A 20588-nucleotide genomic window follows, 5' to 3' on the forward strand; every position below is an offset into this window, starting at 1 on the left:
CACACACACACACACACACACACACACACACACACACACACACACACACACACACACACACACACACACACACACACACACACACAAAAAAAAAAAAAAAAAAAACACACACACCCACACACACACACACACACACACCCCCACCCCCACACACACACACAAAAAACCCACACCGGTAAGTATTCACAGAATTCTCTTCCGCCAGCAACGGAAAGAAAATGAACAAGTCTCTGTAGAAAAGGGGAAATGGAGGGGAGGGGGGGTCGCAGTCCATGAAAAGATAAAAAGGAAGGAGAAGAAGGAGGGATCTGTGTGTATAAATTGTCCCCGGTAATTCTGTGTGTGCGTTTGGTGTGTGTGTTGCAGGCACAGCTTTACTGCTCCTTGTTCACTGCTCTTGGGTACTGTTTGGGGCGGGGGGCTGAGTGTGTGTGTGTGTGTGTGTGTGTGTGTGTGTGTGTGTGTGCGCGTGTGTGTGTGTGTGTGCGTGTGTATCCGCATTCAGTCGTTGTCCTCGTCATCGTCCTCGCTCTCCTCGATACCGTCGCTGTCCTCCTGCTCCTCGTCCTCCTCCTCCGTGTCTGGGATGTCCCACTGTGGGTGGTTGTCCAGCATGGCTTTGGCCTCGTGGACCTCCAGCTGGGAAATCACAAGATGTATACGTATAAGCGCATGGAACTCCTACGTTTGGACATTTAACACAGGCCGGTACTAACTCTCTAGTCGTTGACCACTGGAAAGCAGTATTCATCAACATCTTGACTTGTTTCAACCATTTCACAAATAAAGCAGGAATGACTTATAAATTTAAATGACACTGGACAAAAAAAACAAAAAAAAAAAACAACTAATTTTAAACTGCAAACTGAATGTGCAACAGAGAGCACATCGAGGCACCTTGTCTAAATTAATTACAAAATCACTTTCTGCACTGTGGACAACCTTTCAAATAGCATTAAAAAGGTATGTTCTCATTATCTCTGAAACTCATCAATGTCTGACCAATTACAGCAACAATTGCACTCTATGTTACTATCTATCAGGCTGTATGAAATAACAGTACAATTTATGCTCCGTTTGGCTTGTAACATACGCGCTTGTTCCTAACACCTTGGCAGCAATTAACACCAATGTTCAGCGAGCTGCTGGTGCATTTTGGTGGTGGCCGCTGGCGGGTCTATTGTCTCAGCCGATTAGCAGGCAAACTGTAGGGGAAAGTGGCAGGCATCCTCCAAGCAATCACACACACAAGCACACGCACACACATACACACAGCTTTTTTTGTCACCTTGAGTGGTTTGATCTGGTCCAGTCCCAGGTAGGAATCAGAACGAAGGATGACAGAATATTGGTAATTGCCTGTTTTGGAGGGGGCTGGAAACTTCAGCTCCACCTGGGGAACAACACACACAAACAGCTGTCAAAAATCTAATCACACGAGCACTCCAGGTGAGGGCATGATTGCTGGATGTATTAAGTATAGTGTCAAAGTAAAGCATGTGGCGATGTTACTGTTGATGGCTAAATAAAATTAACACCACATAAAGAAACAAGGTGACTGTTATCAGCAGTTAAGCAATGTTCGCCTTCATTTTTTCTACATCAACAACAGAAACAGTAAGCGAAGCAACAAAAAGGAGGCAGACCTGTAAAAGGACAAACAATCTTACACTGCTGAATATTAGAAACATTCAAAAGACAACGTGCCGTTACTGATGACGCACTGATGCCATTACTTCAACATCGTTGAGCTGCAGAGGGACGCAGTGGTAGGTAATCACAAATTAACCATCTAAGGATATGATGTCCTATGCGGTACAGATTGCAAAGCCCCCTGAGGCAAATTTGTGATTTGTGAAATTGGGCTATATATGAATAATATTGACCTGACATGATGATGGGGTCCAACTGTAAATATTAGACTAGCATTACCTCAGGCTGCGATTGCTATGTAGTGCAATTTACATACGGCAAACATCTAATTATCAGCACAATGAGGCTAATTATTATTCAGCGGGTGAGCGGAGAATGAGCCGTGCCGACAGCGGCAATTTACTGCCCCTTCCTTGTTGATGAAAGAAAATCTGCCCTCCCTAAAAAATATGTCTGTCAAACATGCAGCGTATAAGCAGCCACACAACACAAACAACAGAAGGAATTGTTGAAGTGACAGACTAATTGATTGCTAGACAGTCAACTGTTCTGCATGGGCAGGTCACCTCTTGCCATAACATTCCTTCAGAGAGGGGACAGCTGGTCATGCAGACTTACACGAGCCTCATTAGGCTTTCACCTCGCTGTCAATTCTTATTGTTGCTGGATAACACCAGGACCAGAGGTGCAAAATAAACACACACACGCGCACACACCCTCCTCTGAGGGACATAATGACACAAGCGCAAAGGGTTGCCTAGCAACAGGATGTGCAAGAGGCTACGGTGCACAGGAAACAAAAACACACACACTTGAACTTATTAAGACCTTTCTACTCCAGACAGATTAAAGTATATGCCACATTACAACCTCAAAGTATTTTAATATAACACACTGATAAACCTGACTTTATAATAATGTGTATTACAATGGAGGAAAATGAATAGACTTTAATTTTGATAATCAACTCATGGTTTAAGTGAAGAAGAAATGCCAAACGTTTGTTGGTTCCAGCTTCTGAAATGTGAGTAGTTTCAGATTTTTATCAGTTTAATATCATCGTAAATTTAATATATTTTGGTTTCGGTCCGTTTGTTGGGACATCACAAGTAATTTGAAAAATGTCACCTTGGGCTCTCAGAAAATATAATGCCTCTTGACGGGTCAATGTTATGCTATATAATATACTACAAATTAATAGAAAATCTTGACAGAGTCATACTCCTGTGTGCTATCTAAACTCAGGTACACACACACACACACACACACACCTCTTCTGTGTCTTTTAGTGTGCAGACGTGGTAGGGCATGGAGACCAGGGTCTGATCTCGGCGGTCGGCGATGTAGAGCCACCACCACTCCTGCTTCTCCTCGGGGAAGTACAGGCTGTAGACGGGGTGCGTCACCTTGGACTTGGTCTCCAGCAGGGCCCGCTCTCGCCGCTGGATGCTTTGCTGCAACGCCTCCCACTCCTGACGGGCAGGTGTGGAAGAGTGGAGGATTAGGTTGGGTACAGGTACAAGCAGTGGTTCCTTTTCTTGTATATTCATATATTCATTAGCTTGACTGGGAAATGTTTAGGAAATACACAGGTACACAGACTGAGCGCTGCATTTTTGTGCTTCCAGGTGTGGAATTTATCAGGACTGAAACACAAGACCTAATGATATCTTCATCATAAAAGGTGCTCTAAGTGATTGGACAGGTTTTTTAGGCAAAACATTTTTTTGTCACACGCCAACCTGCCCCACGAACCATAACAAAACAGTGTTCCAGCCAATAACTGACAAGAAGGAGCTGGTTGAGCCATCACTGCAGCAGCGTTAGCACGTAGGCTACTTCAACAATGCGTATTCATGACTCAACCAGCTCCTTCTTGTCGGTTATTGGCTGGAACGGTTACTGTTTGTTATGGTTCCTTGTGCAGGTTGGCGCGGTTTGTTTTTGTTGCCATTTGTGGAGTCTGGGGTGTCTACAGAGACCGCGTTTTTTTACAGTGTGTTCAGGGGACAGGCAGCTAGCGGATAGTGAGGAGATGTTTGCTGTACGTGAACAAAAATGTTGTAGCCTAAAAAATGCGTCACATCACTTAGAGCACCTTTAAGCCTTAAACCAACATATGCCCCCATTTATAGTTCTCTGACCTCTTCATCGTCGCCAGCTATCTCGTCCACCTCTGTGTCGCTTTGTTTGTCGCTGTCTTCGTCTCTCTCGCTGGGAGAGTCCTTGTTGGCTTCGCCCTCGTCCGACTCGCTGCCCTTGTCTGAGACCTCGTCCTCGTCCTCCTTCACTACTGCTGCTGCTGTTGTTGTTGTTGTTGCTGCTGCTGCTACGACTTCCTGTGGCATCAACATCAACAACAGCAATTTATGATTTAAGCGGCGGTTAAATGTGTGTAAAAATACACCAAGCAGCAACGTGACTGGACACGTACATTTCCTGCCACGTTGCCATTGGCCTGTTTGGTTTTGGCGGGTGCAGGAGTGGCCTTCTTCTTGGTTAATTTTTTCTTCTTGGACTTGGCTGTCTTCTTTGCCCCTTTACTCTTGTTCTGCCACACTTTTGTTTTGGTTTTACTCGAGTCTCCCTGCTGCACACACACACACACACACACACACACACACACACACACACACACACACACACACACACACACACACACACACACACACACACACACACACACACACACACACACACACACACACACACAGTAAACACTACACAATTTCTTGAACAATTAAGCTTTTAATCTTGGCTAAATCAGACATGAACAGAGTGAATGTGTTGTCTAAATGGGTCTGAGTTGACATGTGCTGTGTGTGTGTGTGTGTGTGTGTGTGTGTGTGTGTGTGTGTTTTTTTTGTGTGTGTGTTGTCCTTACTGCTTCCTCTGTAGTGGCAGCCTCTTCTGTTAGACATGGTGTTGAGTCCTGCTCCTTTTCAAACATCTCCTACATACACACGGTACACAGGATACAGTTAAGGCGTGCTTTTCAACAATGCATGCAGTCAACAGTACACTCTAGTGGTCATCCATAGAAGTGTGTCTCCAAGGCCACATAAAAAAAAAATCCATTTGATTCACAAATGTTGCTTTTTTTAGTAACTCATTAATATGTCAGATAATGTCAGTCAATCATTCCTTACCGCCATCCGTTTTCTGGTTAAGGTGACAGTTACTGTAACAATAGAGCCTGCTGTGATGTTATTGCTGTCTTCATCATCAAGGACTGCAAAGACAGGAAGACAAAGAAATATATCTTTTAATATCCAAATAAGAGATGCATCGATTGACTGGCCGGTGACCGGAATTGGCCGATTTCCACGTGACCGGCCATGACCGGCGACCGGCCGGTCAGTCTGACATATGCCGATTTTATGCTGGTCAAATGCACTCGGGCGCCGCACGATTAACATCACGCAACATCAGCGCACCGCCGCTCAATCAGCCGTTTATGAAATGTCATAAAGTCGTAATTCCGGTGTTCTGACGGAACACCATACCCATCAGAATGGGATACCTTCGGTTAATGCACATGTGCAGCAGTGAAATTAGTGGAATTACGCATGCATTAAATTTAAACCATCATTTCAGCGTACCTAAGATTACAAGCGGTAAATGTTGGTGTATTATATCGCATTACCTAATTGCATGCCTTGTACAATCACAAGAAATGTTGACAGATGTTTTCAAAATATTATTTTTAGCAAGTGGAGTCGTTAAGTTGCGTAATGTCGTGTTAAAACGTTAAATCTGGTGTTAACTCGAGGTTCTAGCGTTTGGCACCATCTAATGTTTTGCTTTTAAATGATTAATGCTTATTTTTCTGCTAACTGTAGTTTAACCATGGAAAATAAGTGGGAGGAAATTTTCAATTACCTTTTAAAGGGTTCATACCCTGCAGAGCTAAATAAAGGGCAGAAGCAAAGCCTAAGGAAATACTCCTCGAAATTCAGGATTCACGGTCAGTATTTACCATCAAAATACGTCTATAATACTGACAGGAATATGCACGTGTTCATATTTTGTATTATTTATGATTGGTTATGTCAATATTCCTTAAAGATGGAGAACTACTCTTTGGCAGTCACAGAAGAGTCATAAAGACAAAGGAGGAGGCTATGAATTTATTTAAAGAATTTCATGCCTCACCTATTGGAGGACATACAGGAACCTTAAAAACACAAGCTGCCATGTGTTCACGGTTCTACTGGTATGGCATGACAGTGGACATTGACAAATGGGTATGTAGTTTATCTGTTCATCCATAAGCCAAAATTTGTAATTTTATGTCTATATCTACATATTAATAGCTATGTGAAAGTTACTGTTGGTAATTTGAGCTTTTTTTTTTTCCCCAAGATATCTGAATGTGACCAATGTCAACAGGTGGGACCACCCCTGAATGTAGTTAAAACTCTGGACTGCATCAAGGTCACCATCTTTTGTAATCGACTAGATTTTAACAATGCTAAGCATTATTTTATTTAATCTATTATGCATTCAAATCACTAATAGGTATCTGCTGTTTGGGAGCTCATCGGAATTGATCTCACTGGCCCACTCCAAAAAACATGTACTGGGTATCAGTATACGGTATATTGACAGTCACTGACTATTTTTCCAAGTGGGTGGAGGCCTTTCCTCAAAAGACAAAGTCTGCATTGGAAGTAGCCAAAAACTTTTGTACAGTCATTTATAGGCATGGCTGCCCTAAGCGCATACTGTCAGACCAAGGACGGGAGTTTGTCAATCAAGTAAGCTTCACTTTATGCATTTTGTTCTGATGATGTCATTTGTAATTTGGTGCTCAACAAATAAAGATTTATTGATTGAAATATTTGACAGAAGTACTATAAACCAAATGAAAATAATGTTCCGATTTGCTGTCAAACTGTATTTTTATTAAACAATGGGCTATCAAAACAGCATACCCCTTTATAAACTGTATTTTTATTAAACAAGGGGCTATCAAAACAGCATACCCTTCACAAACACTGGTATGCTTTCCAGGTTAGTGGGGATGCATACCACTCCAAACCAACATTAAAAAACGTAGTAATCTTCCCCCAGCATTTAGTTTGTTGCTAAACTGTGTGTAAAATGAGCGGTGACGTTTATTTTTTCAGGTAACGTTACAGTTGACGTTCAAACAGGCCTGCGTGTGTGTTTTGAGAAATATCTTTATACTGCAAGGCTATATTTATTTTACTTTTAGTTGTTATGTATGTATGTATGTATGTATGTATGTATGTATGTATGTATTTTAATTAGTGTGATATTGGATGTGAAAAGAAAGAAATGGTTCTAACATTGCACTTTAGATCTGTGTGAATGTCCCACACCAGGAGTAATTTATATAGTTCTGTTTTATAGTGATCGATTATCTGTTCAAAAAATGTTCTATTAAAGAAAAGATAGAAAATAAATATTTGTGTGTGCTGGAAAGTGGTTAGAAAATATGAAATTGGAATCGGCTAAAATCGGTATCGGCAGTTCAAACTCAATGAAAAATCGGAATCGGCCTAGAAAGTTGAAATCAGTGCATCTCTAATCCAAATGTATGACAAAGACGAGTGCAGAATCGGAACAGTTCCACAATGCATTCGTGGTCATTATTAGCAGTTAAACTAGACTGCGTCACTTTTTTCAAACTGCATGCAAGACTGACTGAATCATCTCCAAAGAAACTGCTGTCTTTTTCTCAAAAGACACTATATGTTATGCACCTTTCTCTATGTATTAACGCCATCTTTCTTGTACTCCATAGTTAAGTAGCACCAGCATCTATAATGACAACAATCATACTTAAAGGGGTGATAGAATGCAAAACCGATTGTATCCTGTCATAGTTGAATAACGACAGTTTGGAGGGTAAATAGGACATACATAGAACCTCAAAATCCCATTGACACCCCTTTCCTCTGCAAATCTCACAATTTGAAACTGCCTCTGAAAACGGGCGAATCTGAACAAAGCTGGAAGTTGACGTCAACCTCCCAAATCCTCCTCATTTGGCTCAACCTTCTATCTTTGTAACGCCCCCAAATTTACATAGGCCACTAACAGTAGAGGTCAGTTAGTCTTCTAAATCTAGGTCGTGCAGATCTCTGCTATTCCATTACAAAATTCACTTAGACTTTTTTTATGCGAGAAATCAACTATGTAAAACTCAAATATGGGCCGTTTTATGAAAATTGATGGCTAATTGCAAATTTGGTAAGTCAGTGTCGGACTTCACAAGCTCCACAATCTGCCGAGACAGGCGGCGGCTGCTGGCCGGGTTTGCTGCCTTCCCTGTCGGCCTCTCCCCCTTCACAGACCCAGCTGAGCTGGAGCTCTGTCAGGATCTCCCACACGAGCTGCGCTGTGTACTTTAGAAAAGAAGAAAGTTTGGAGGTTTTGCAAAGATATTGAAAATGAACCACGGTCGTAAATGCAGTGTTCCAGACTGTACAACGGAATAGCCTACTGGCCGAGAGAAAAGGGTTTAGAACGAGTACATCGGACGAGAGGGAGTTGTTGATCTAACGCAGCGCTGCAGAGGCACTGGCAGAGGACAGGCTTGCAGGGGTTCACTCTCCTCTCCCCACACTTACTAGCTACACGGTGAGTTAATTCTTTGGTGGAGGTTTTTTTATGTCGCAAGAGTAACGTTAGAACAACACTAGTTATAATGAAAGTGTCGAAACTTTTTTATTTGGTCTCGACTGTTTTAGCCTCTGCGGCTCTCGCCTGGGCATGTAACAGACAGTGTGCCTGTGCGCTGTGCAGCGGAGTGTGTCAGTGTGTGTGTGTCTGTTTTGTGCGGTATGCAGCGGTGTGTGAGTGTGTGTGGGTCTGTGTTTGTGTGTGTGCGTTGTGCAGCGGTGTGTGAGTGTGTGTGTGTCTGTGTTTGTGTGTGTGCGCAGGGCAGCAGTGTGTGTGTGTGTGTCTCTAATGTGTTTGTATTGGATTCGCTCAACCAATCAGCGCGTGTCTCTAATGTGTGTGTATTGCAATTCTCCTCAACCAATCAGCACGCAGCTCATCTAAATATTCACGAGCATACCATATTTGGAAGAAAAGCGGTCGTTCCAAATAGAGCCAAAACACAGGGATGCATAAGGGCCAAAAAAAAATAGCACCTGGGCCATTTTCAGCCCAACCAATGTTACAAACCCCATTAGGAGACCATAAGGAACTACCCTATATAATCATTCTATCACCCCTTTAAGTGAAGTATCATAAAGTGACCAAGACTAAGATGGAACTACTGCATGTGGAGGTGCAGACATGTCACAGGTCAGCGGGTGGGCCAAACAAAGGGTGTTTGTATGTGTGTATTTTAGGACTAACCCTGCAGTTTGGTGTCCATGGTGATGTGAGGGAAGCTGCCCAGCACAGACAGGACCTCGTCGTACTTCTCCTCCCCCAAGAAACGCAGCATGCTGCGTCTGTCCGAGTCCTTGAGACTCACCAGGTCCTGTAGGCTCCGGACTTTATACTAGAGAGAAGAGGGCAAATTATCCATTGACCCATTGCCCGACTAAAACCTCTCTTCATCTTTTTTCTCTCGAAACTGCTAAAGTGCCGTGTATATGTGCATGCACAGACAATGTGCAGTTACCTTCTTAGAGATGCAGTAGCGGAGGTGCTCCTCCTCAAAGTGGGGCAGCTGCAACAGGGGTGACTTTGACTCCTGCAGACCCTGCACTATCATTTGGGTCAGCTTCATACAATTCTCTATGGTTACCAGCCGAGGAGCATGGAAACCTGAAAAGCAATGGGCAAAATTATCAATTAAGTTGTTATGTGGGTTGTGAGAATTGTATTCAAAGTGATAACTGTGTGTGTGTGTGTGTGTGTGTGTGTGTGTGTGTGTGTGTGTGTGTGTGTGTGTGTGTGTGTGTGTGTGTGTGTGTGTACTGTACCTCCTCTGCTGTTGGCCATCATGGTAAGCTGACAGCCCACGTTGATCATCTCCTGGAGAAGAGCTGGACTCTTCCTCACCACAAACCTCTGATCTGGAACCGAAACACACACACACACACACAATGTTCTAAATAACATGTCCCTGACCGTCCTCATATTTCATATTATTTTATTGGGAAATCTTAAAAAAAAAAAAAGTATAGCATTATTACGCAGTTCATGTTTGAATATTGTCCTCTACTTCTGAATGTCATTAAAACCTTGCCAGTGTCTGGATAACATGCACAAAAGTCCCAACTGTGTGTTCACATCATACACAGTGTATCAACTACTGCAGCGCTAACTCAGCCTTCTCCAAAACAACAGAGCTTGCCAGAATTGTGATCTTTACAGTTCACAAACAACTGGGGAAACTACTAAAACTACTCTAAACAGCTTGTCCTAGTTGAGTATGTAACCTTTCCTGTGTGTAGGAGTGTAAACATATAAACAGGGTAGGGTTGTGTATTTGTAATGAAATATTGTGTCCTCACAACATTTCTCCAAACAGCTTGTTGCAGCCGTTTTGTTTCCCATTTTTGGAGCTCTAAAGAACCAGTTGCTGACCACTTGCATTGCTTTGGGGAAGGCTGACATGAAGCTACATGAGCAAACTCATTGTGCTATCATGTGAAAGTGTTACCACATATTTCTTCCAAGAAACTTTCATCTTAAGAGACAGCAATTGTAATAGCTCATTGGATCGTAAAGCATTAGGGTCTTACCTTCCTCCAACTCCTCTGATACTTCCATGCGTGCCAGATGAGCAAGCACTAAGACCCTGGCCTTCAAACTGTAAGGATAGCAGAATGGAGGCTCCTTCTTCTTTACATTGATATTTCCCAACTCGCGAATCAACTGCAAGACCGACAGGAGAAAGTTAATCTGGCCTTGTTAAAGTTGAGTTCCTTTTGAATTTCTCACACACAGATACAAACATTTGCAAGTCTGATAAAGTTGTTTACAATACATAAGCATTTGTTCTTTTATTACCTGTGGCACCTCAATGTTGTCTGTTGGTCGTATGGTGGCGTCTTTATTGCTGCGAGGGTCAAACTCAAATGCTGCTGTCAACACCATGGCTAACCCTGGAGGGCAGAGTTAGTGAAAATCTGAATTAGTCACATAAAAAAAGGTTGACAGGAAACCGATTCATTAACCTGTTTGATAGATAGATAGATAGATAGATAGATAGATAATAATCCATTGCTAATCATAACCGTTTCCCAACTTAAACCATATAAGTCTTGGTTTGCCAGACCCTCCTCCAAAGCGCGCTGAAGGAGGGTCTGGCTACTCCGCACAGCATTCGGGGATGGGAGAAAAACATGCTCTGGTTTAATGGAATTTCTTTAAACCGATCACAATCTTCACGGGCGGCGCTAAACTCCGCACAGAGCCACTGCAAAATAGTCTTGCGAGAGAAAACTCAGATTGGACAGATAGTCTTACTAGCTGTCTGGATTTACCCTGCAGAGATCTGAGGAGCAGTCAACAATAGTCCTCATAAATCCCCTGGAGTTTAAAATTCCAACACAAAGACAGTGGAAGGAAACGGAAAATACATGCATCTGGAGGAATTTCCTTCAGCACCGGAGCAATCCCGGAAGTGGAACGCGAAGGATATAGACTAAAACCATATTAACCACATGAACACTCATTGTATCCCAGTTTTACTGCTTGTACAGTTTAAATTGTGGTTGTATCTGGTATTCTTGTTTTACATATTGCGTGACACTGCAACATAGGAAGGGAAACTCACGCTTCATGTTCATGTTGGGCGTCTTGTACATGAAATGCATGAAGAGCTGGGTGGTGTTGATGAGGATCTGGTCTCCGCTGTATCGGATGGAGCGGTACCACCATGTGCCCTACAATATAGAAGCAAAAACAAAAAAAGGAAGAGAGAGAAAAGTGAGAAATCCTGGGATTGAAAAAGAAGAGAGGGCATCTGTTACATATAATCTACTGCACAGGAGACGATGGGGACTTACCACAACAACAGGAAGGATGACCATAAAGGCTAGTCCATATACCAACAGCACCTACAGAAGAAAGCAACACTCTTTGGGTTATTGACGACATTGGCGCACTGCTACTAGAATACAGACCATTTCAAGAAAATGACGCTAGGTTTATCAGTTATAACTATATTGACATCATCAATAATTATATACCAGCATTGAGTTCTTCTGGTCAACAATCCAGGCAGGCAGGGCAATACCAAAGCTGGTTGCTAGACAGGGAGACATAAGAGGCAATGGACAAAAATGGCAAAATCTCGTATTGCAGTAAAGCACCCTGCAACAGCACTGGGCTGTGTGGCAACTTTGTGTAGGCTCAGCTCTTACTGGAATAAATTGGGCTGCCACGTTTTAATTCATCTTCCATTGTTCAACACATCACTGACCACAAGACGCTGGATCACCAGTATCGAGCAAAGAAGGTGGACAAAATGCAAGTGTGTGAGATTTAAAGTAGCTTCACTCACCTCCTGGACCATCTGGGTTACCATATATTTCCCAGTTCTGTCGTGACTGTTCATTGGTTAAACTGCAGAAAAAAAGAGATGAGTAAAAACTTAAGGAATCGCCTAAAAATTCTGGGTTTTCAATTACTGAATCTGTTTATTGAATATTCAAATGCAGTCTTGCTGCCTGGCTTACAAAGTCAAGACCTGACTGACACTTACGCAGCATAGGCTTTGGCAATTCTCATGAATGTGGCCTCATTACCACCTTTGTCAGGATGGTACTTGAGTGACAGTACACGGTACTGCTTCTTGATTTCTGACAGCGATGCACCCTGGAGACAGAAATATATTTACAACTCCTTACCACACAGGTGTAAGTAGCAGTAAAAATAGAGATTACTATGGAGTCTCAAAAGTCCTGAAAGATGATATTTTTATCTTGTGTTTTATCTTAGACAAGTTATCTTCATCCCACAAGATAAAAAGGGTCTTTTGGGACTTCAGAGGCTCTGTAGAATACAGCAGACTTTGTTTTGTGTGTGTTTACCGGGTCCAAGTTGAGGACTTCATATGGATTATACTCCTGGTACTCCCTGTCCAGCTTGGACACCTTGTAGGCTAGCAGCAGGAACACAGCCCAGCCAAATAACAAGGCTGCTTTCCTGAAAATGGCAACACACACACAAGCAAGAAAAAGATGTCACACATAAACGTCTGGATTCAAACCTGGGCCGCTGGCAAGGACTAAGCCTACATGGGGAGCACGCTCTACCAGGTGAGCTAGAGGTTGCCCCAGGCCTGTCTCATTCTTACAAGACATAATTGTTTGGAGTTAGGATATTAGCAGAACCAATCTGCAATCCTAACTAGCCCTCAGTATTTAAAGTCATTTGAAAGACTACAGGAAGTTTAATCTACTGCATAGTGCAAGTAGAAGGCCAGGACCTGTTTTGACGTTGTTGTTGTTGTTTGGTATTTATGCATAGAAGTTGAACTTGTTTCCATGACAATAGAAAACCCTATGGCCGGCTCTGCAGCATCCGTTGCCATGACAACCACTCACTGGCCTGAGTTGTCTCGATGGCTTTACAAGGAAAATACATGATGGATTCCCATACTAAACACCATGGTTGTGATACAGTTTGTGAAGAGGAAACAGATACTGAGATTTTTAGAGAAAGGCTGATTCATTCCACCTAATAAAACATGCTGGATGCTTCCACCAGCTTTAGTCACAAATGCAACCATGCAAATGAAGAATTTAGGAATTTTGAGACTAAAAACTAAATGTATGTCTCGTGACAGAAGGAGTGGAAAGTGAAAGCATGAAGACAAACAGACGAGGAGGCAGAGACTGAACAAGGTGGAGATGCTCAGACAGAAACATTGTGACGGAGGAGGCAAATGAGTGAGAGAAAACAGGCAGAGTGAGACGCTGAGCCGAACTTGAACACCCATCCTTCCATTAACTCACACACGCAGAATGAACAAACACTGAGAAAACAGGGTTGTGTTAAGAGAAATTTTAAACAGTACAACACTATGTTTACACTGACAGCACACGCTACTGAGTGGTTTACATGTGAAAACAACATAAGACGAATTTGTGCCAAAAATGACCCAATATAAAAACACACTCATGAGCTCGAGTCTGCCTACGTTATGGACAGCGTGGCCTTTGCCTCATCATCACACAACGACGTCTCAGTCCATCTGGAAACACTCATTGAGTGAATCAGTAACATATCAGGAACAGCTCCAGAGACTGTAGGATGGATGAGTGAGATTTCTCAATGCAAATAGCTCAGGCATGTCAAACACCCAAACAACAGGGGTGATGTGCCATTTGACAACAAAGGAGACGGGAGCATACAACCGAGGAAACAAGCCAATCATATGTCAAGAAATGTATACAGCATTAAACCGAAGCTGCACTTGGACTAGTTCCATAAATAACTACAAACAGTGAATAAGTCAAATGTATAATCAACTCAAGTCGCCTCAGAACCAACTTTAAGTAAAGAGAGCATAAAAATTCACCCTCCTTGAATTTGTGTACATGATATTTATTTTTTTACAATGAAAACTAAAAACCCAAATCATTGGACTCACTTTAGTGTTGGGACAAAGCTCTGCTGTGACTTCATCAGCCTGAGCCGGTACCACAGGCACCTGCCATGTACCCTCCTCAGGCTCTTCAGACGCAGTTGTTCTGGTAAGAAGATGGACAGAGAGAGATTACGGACACATTAGTACCATCAAACCAGTCACAATAGTTGACGTTAACAATCTAAATCAGGGCCAGGGGTGAGTGATATTTTCACTGAGAACATAGGCCTATAATTATTGTGGATATATTAACCAAGCAGGGAGAGGCAAATGTTACCTTCATTCAGCTAGGAATAGGAAATTTGTATTAATGTGTTAATGCCATGATGTTACCTAAGATAGCCTAACTAAAAATACCATATTTTGTCTTAAATCAACATATCAATATAATAACTGTTAGCAACGTCATAAGCTCCAATCTATGGTGACCGGTCATTCAACTATTCCCAGTAGACCAGCTGAGTAAACTTTGCTAGCATAATGTTAACGTGATATAACCCATGTTAGATATGGCTTGTTGTTGACCGATAGGAACGGATAGCTGTAGTCACTAAGATATGGATATATCGGAATAAGGTCAATAAAAGCTACAAAAGGTAAACTTGAGAACCTGTGAAAGTGCTGGCTTTTGGTGTTGAAGCTCTATCTTAACTAGCTAGCTAACGTTAGCCAACACTTAGCGTTAGCTTCATTTTCACCCACTGATGAAGGCTATACTGACTAGATACGTGACGTTAAGACAGATGGCTAACCAATGGGATGGCAATTGGTAAAGCCGGTGTGGTAGTTAACTATGTTAACACTGACTGGCTTGTACTAAACTCTGAACTCTCATCTCATCTAGCTATGCAACGTATGCTATCTTGAAATTACAAAATAATGTAACGTGAAGGTTGGATTAGCTCGTACAGCCTCTGCATCTAGCTAGTTAGCTAACAGCAAACTAGCCAGATTAACAGACGGCCAACTGGTGAGCTTTTAACGTTAATTTACAAGACAAGCTGCTGACTGAACACTTCACGTTACACTAGCTGTGGTTAGTAAGTTAGCTAAGTTAGCACTGAGCAAGACATCGGGCCTTACCAGCATTCTGATCCCGGGGCCAGAGGTAATATGTTGCTGGGATCACAATAAGTCCGACGAAGGACGTTAGGAAATAGAAAAAGGTGTTGCCGCTGTCATCGTACTGGAACTGTTGCCCGGCCATTTCGTAGCGGCGCTTGGGTCGCCCTTCTTCTCCACCGCTGCGCTTCCCCCTTGTAGCCCAATGTGTGCGACTTGACAGACCGTAAGATAGCCAACAGCTAGCATCCAGCCAAGACAGCTTTGATTATCGGTGTACGTGGTGTACGCCTGCGCAATGTGGCCTTTCTTCTTCTTCACTGGGTGATTCACTGATTTTGTGCTTTTCCTTGGCGCTACTGACCCCTAGATGTGGCAACGTAGGCAGGGCAGAGATGCGGAGTGTGACTTTTTAAACTCTATTAAAGCAGTCAAATGGATATGATGTTAGACATAACACAACCGATGACATCATTAAGAGCTACATGGTCAGATTCTGCAATTCTCTCACATACTGTAGCTTGTAGTAAAGAGATGATTTAGCGGTACTATATTCTTTCAGAGTTGGGTAATGATTTTGTTAGTCTGGCATTGCCAGACCTACCTTTTGTAGAATAATCTAACCTTATTGAGTAGCTATGCTTAGCCTATATGCTAAAATAACAAAGATGTAACCATACCCCACTCATCAAGAGGTGTTGTCCCCACTCTGAAAACATGCAGTGTGGTAGGCCTACACAGCTACATATAATACATGTAATCGTGTGCATATACATTATTTATAATAATAATAAGAGATACTTTTATCAATCCCCAAGGGGAAATTACAGTTTAGGGTTAACCCTAACCCTAATTCATGTGGAAAAGAAAAAATATAGAATAGCTATTTTAATGTAGTTTTTTATATTAAGTCTGGTGGGCATTAGACCAAGAGATAACTTAAACTCTTTATTTGATGCTTAAGGACATTACATTTCTTAACTATTTTGGTCAGCTCTGTTATAGTTACAAGAAGAAATTACACAAGCAATCACAGAGCAAACAACTGAAAACAGATTGTACTTTATTCTTGTCAGCAGTGCTGGAACCCGTCTAGATCTCACTTTTTGATAAGAGCGTGGTTGACCTTGTGCTTGTTTGACTGATTTAACATTTGTACTGGTGGATATTATATTGCAGTGAGATGTCATCCCATATAATGATGCACAAGGTTTACACCTGTTTCTTTAAACCATAACAGTGTGTTAAAATGATTAGGATTAAGACACAAAATGGACTGTAAAATATATTAGTATGATGAAACAAAAAAAGGAATTACCTTTATTAAATGTTTATTGTTTGCATCAAATAGTAGTTCTACTAAGAGAAACTCAACAGGATTGGCTGTTTATTTCCCCATTTATTAACTCTGGACATAGCAGAATTAAACAGTATAGGGCTACTTTCCCTTCAAAATAAAAGTAATGGCATATTAAACTATGCTTGTCAATCAGGTGTTTATTTTGAAGTCTATAAAGAGATTGATGGCATCCATTTTAAAACATTTCTAATTACATTATGTTATATGTTTTCAGCTGTGGGCAAAGAAGATGATGGAGAAAAAAACATTCTCTGCAGACTGGTTTTGTTATATGTGCACCATAATATCATCCAGCGGCTTGCGTTTTAAGTCAGGGACTGTAGCGTCAGAAGCAGGATAACCTACAGGAAGTAAAATCAACAGCTTCTCATTGGCTGGCCGTTTGAGGAGGAGCCTGAGCTGGGGGCCACAGTTTAGGGGCGTCGTTGTGACGGTGACAAGACCCACGTTCTGATTAGCAAATGGACAGAAAGAACAGTCATTCAGCCGCTTTACCAGACATGTAAAGTACTAGTTAATCCTTAATTGCATCCTTATTACATTTATAAGTCCATATAGTTCTATACAATCTTAACTGTGTTATTCTTTACCTGTAATGCAGCCAACAGTAGTCCACAGGATATGGAGACACTGATTTCGTTGTAGTAATGTGTCCTTTTCTTGCCGTTTGGTAGAATCCCATAGGTCTGTTTGAAGACGAGGACTAGATATGGAGCAACATCCAAGTACTCCTTGATCCAGTTTGTCCTGCATGAAGAAGGATGTTGTGAGAAAGGGTGAAGATGTGGGTGAAATTAGAAAATAAGGTTAGACTTTGCATTGGTCCTAAATAACCCATAATCATTGTGTATGTTAGGCTTACATTTAGGATAAGGGGACAGGCATTTAATGCTGTTAGTGCAGTTACAGTTGCTTGTTCTGTGTGTGGAATAAGTATGGGTGCTCACTTTAACTTGGCCAAATCATGGACCCACTTGTCCCCCATCCTCTGACGGTAGTTGACCTCCTCCTCTTCTTCCACTATCCGTCTGATCTGGTGCTTCGTCTCTGTGTCTGACACCACGACAAACGTCCAGGGCTCTGTGTGTGCTCCACTAGGGGCCGTACCTGTCCAGAGGAAGGAGAGGTGGTGGGGCAAGTAGTCCGAAAATAATTAGAAAGACCCAAACATTACAGCTGCATCTAACACTAGACCAATTTCATTTTTTATTTAGTTTGATAGCAGATTACAAGTGGCCTATTTGTTTTAAATTTGCACATGCCTGCAGTGCGGATGACATTATCGATGACTTCCTGTGGGAACGGCTCTGGGCTGATGAAGCGGACAGACCTCCGCTGGTTCATCAGCGTGTACAAATCCTTGGATCTCGCCAGCATCGTCTCCTCGGGGTAACGTGGTGGTGAGTAAGGCACATGTAAAAGGTCTTCATCCTCATTACTGTCCGCCCAGTCACCATCCTCTAAAAAAAGGTTGACAGACAGAAAGCAGGACCAGTGAACAGCTTCGGATATGAACAATGAATGTGTAAATAAGGGCATTTGTAAAATCAGCACTCTTGCATTGTGATGTAGAGTTAAAGACACATTTGATAAGGCAAAAAATAATGATTCAGTTTAAAACTTAGATGACATTATGTTGACACACACATATGTACGGATACATTGTGACAGACTGGCACCTTACACATTATAACAGTTAATTCACCCCAGACTGACTATTAAGCAAAATTATTATACACCAGGTCTTCTAAGCTCATTTCTGTCTGTTGTAGCCAGAGTCGACTTAACCTGCTCGTACATTGTGTACATTGTTTAAGTGCCCCCTTACCTTAAAGTACCCATCAAGTACATGGCAGACTACAAGAGTCAGCTTCATTATATTTTGCCTGCTGCATCAGACACCTTTTTTTTGTATTAATCACAAACATATTTAGAAATATGCCTCATGTAAGCAGAATTTTCTGTATGCAATTATGTATATTATATTAATATTATATTATTGGATTACACTTACTGAAGCATTTATGTGTAAACATTTAATGTTAGCTGGTAAAGGGCGGGCTTATTTTAACTACTTCATATCCTGCAGGGTAACTTGTCAATTTGCCTGGGGAATAAAGTTTGAATGTAGAATATAATCATTTATTAGTTATTAGTTGATTATATGTTGTTGGTCTATTGAATCTACAAAGTAACTAGTAATTTAAGTTATCAAACAAATGTAGTGGAGTAAAAAGTACAAAAAGTTCAAGTAGCTAAAAAAGTGTACTTAGTTAGGCTACTGTCCACCACTGGTTATGTTTCATAACGCAGGAAGTTTGTCATACACCACTCTACTTGAACAACTTTTTGGAAACCGGGTAGCCTACAAAGGTGTAAAACTAACATTAAGTATTTATTTTGTGCAGTCTTTCATTAACCGCATGCTTTTTTAATTAAATTGGAGGAAAGATAGTCATTCTCTCTATCGATGTCAATTTTACGTCCACACATGCTACAGGCCACTTACCATTAGGCCTATAGATTAACCCAGCTGTAAATGAATAGCCTGTGTCCAAAATAACACACATAGGCCTACACTTGATAAAGGGTTTTTACATTATTCCAAGTGTGTTTATATTGTGATGATATGGTGGTTTGGCCAAGGGCAAGGCTACATATCATTAGTTTCAACCAGCCTGTAAACAGTTAGAGAAAGTAGGGGGAGTTTCTGTTCAGCGCCTACCTTCCTCTTTTGCTGTTATTTCTGTATCGTCCTGTAAGTCCTGGTCCACCCACGGTCTAAAGTCCGCTTTTGAAGCACCTTCGGTTTTTCCCTGGGAGGTCGAGGTGGTCTTCGTCTCCCGTGACCCCAGCAGTATGAAGCCTATCACCAGGCACAGGACCACCGCCAAGACAGGCGTGAGGACGGAGAGCAGAGCCATGACTGCATACCAGAGGGGAGAGAAGAGGAAACGGGTACTCAGCCGAGTGCAGACCTGATGTTATGAAACGCTACTGTTACATGGGGTGGGTCTAAATGCTGAGTCAGAGCTATGTTAGCTTTGTTAGAATGTTACCTCAGCTTGCAGCTCTGCCCCACTGCGACCAGCAGCTGCTAATTTATGTCAAGAAATCCGACTACGGCCAACATATAGGCTAGACTTTAGTTTTTACATGTGCTACAAAGTTAAAACTCACCTGTGTTGAGCCCTCAATGCGTTGTTTCATTGTAACATTGAGTCTAAAGTTCACATATAATGCACTTCTTACTCTTAAAGTGCTCATATAATGCTTTTTGGCCTTTTCCCTTTCCTTTATTGTGTTATATATATTTTTGTGCACATTATAGGTTTACAAAGTGAAAAAGCCCAAAGTCCACCCCAAAGGGACTTACCATCTCCAACAGAAAACACTGTTCACAAACAGCTTTTTTTACTTTTACTTCTGTGACAAACATGCGTCACTTTGTAACACACATTATAATGCTCGCCTAGCTGCTAGCATGGCACGCCCTTATACTCTGCAACTGACTAGCTAGTAGTCCTTACCTAGGTACTGCGCACGTGCGACTCCCAACAAAGATTGAGTGTGATACGCCTCACTCTGTAGCTAAAACAGAGAGCTCAACACACAGGGTGAAAAGAGGAGCTGCAGCAATGTGCAGTACAACAAAAATAGTTTTTTTTTGAAAATTAAACCACATAAACCTATTGTCATACAACCTCTAAATACAATTATGAACCTGAAAATGAGCATAATATGAGCACTTTAAAGCTATTATAGTGCGTAGTTGTTGCCGCCCGCATGAGGAATTCTAAGTAATTATTTTAATAATAATTAGTAATTAATTTCACTCGAATTTCTGCATGGGTAAGTCACCGGACGCCACAATCTTCTGAACATAGCCATAGGCTACTGAGATATACAGAGTGTTTTGTGGAGCCGATAGTCTTAATTAGCTGTGTAGCAACTCATTTGGCAATGGCTTGAATG

The 20588-nt window shown here is 41.8% G+C and overlaps 2 protein-coding genes across 2 annotated transcripts; both read right to left on the minus strand.

Annotated features, from left to right (window-relative positions):
* Positions 1-337: 337 nt before the first annotated feature.
* On the minus strand, positions 338-15398 carry sec63 (SEC63 homolog, protein translocation regulator). The gene is made up of 20 exons (XM_039781813.1): positions 15275-15398; positions 14195-14294; positions 12630-12744; positions 12302-12414; positions 12101-12162; positions 11787-11845; positions 11604-11654; positions 11372-11480; positions 10603-10697; positions 10335-10467; positions 9570-9662; positions 9266-9411; positions 8995-9142; positions 4803-4885; positions 4538-4606; positions 4088-4243; positions 3798-3992; positions 2925-3125; positions 1289-1393; positions 338-639 (listed from the first exon to the last, which is right to left on the minus strand). Exons 1-20 carry the CDS (start codon positions 15396-15398, stop codon positions 502-504), a joined length of 2295 nt encoding a protein of 764 aa, XP_039637747.1. The 3' UTR covers positions 338-501.
* An 885-nt stretch (positions 15399-16283) lies between these two features.
* On the minus strand, positions 16284-19619 carry iyd (iodotyrosine deiodinase). Its single transcript, XM_039781014.1, has 5 exons — positions 19339-19619; positions 17876-18073; positions 17561-17720; positions 17204-17360; positions 16284-17063 (listed from the first exon to the last, which is right to left on the minus strand). The coding sequence occupies exons 1-5, from the start codon at positions 19535-19537 to the stop codon at positions 16881-16883; spliced, it is 897 nt and encodes a 298-aa protein (XP_039636948.1). The 5' UTR covers positions 19538-19619; the 3' UTR covers positions 16284-16880.
* Positions 19620-20588: the final 969 nt, after the last annotated feature.

The sequence above is a fragment of the Perca fluviatilis genome, chromosome 18 (genome assembly GCF_010015445.1).
Source record: "Perca fluviatilis chromosome 18, GENO_Pfluv_1.0, whole genome shotgun sequence".
Taxonomy (NCBI): Eukaryota; Metazoa; Chordata; class Actinopteri; order Perciformes; family Percidae; genus Perca; species Perca fluviatilis.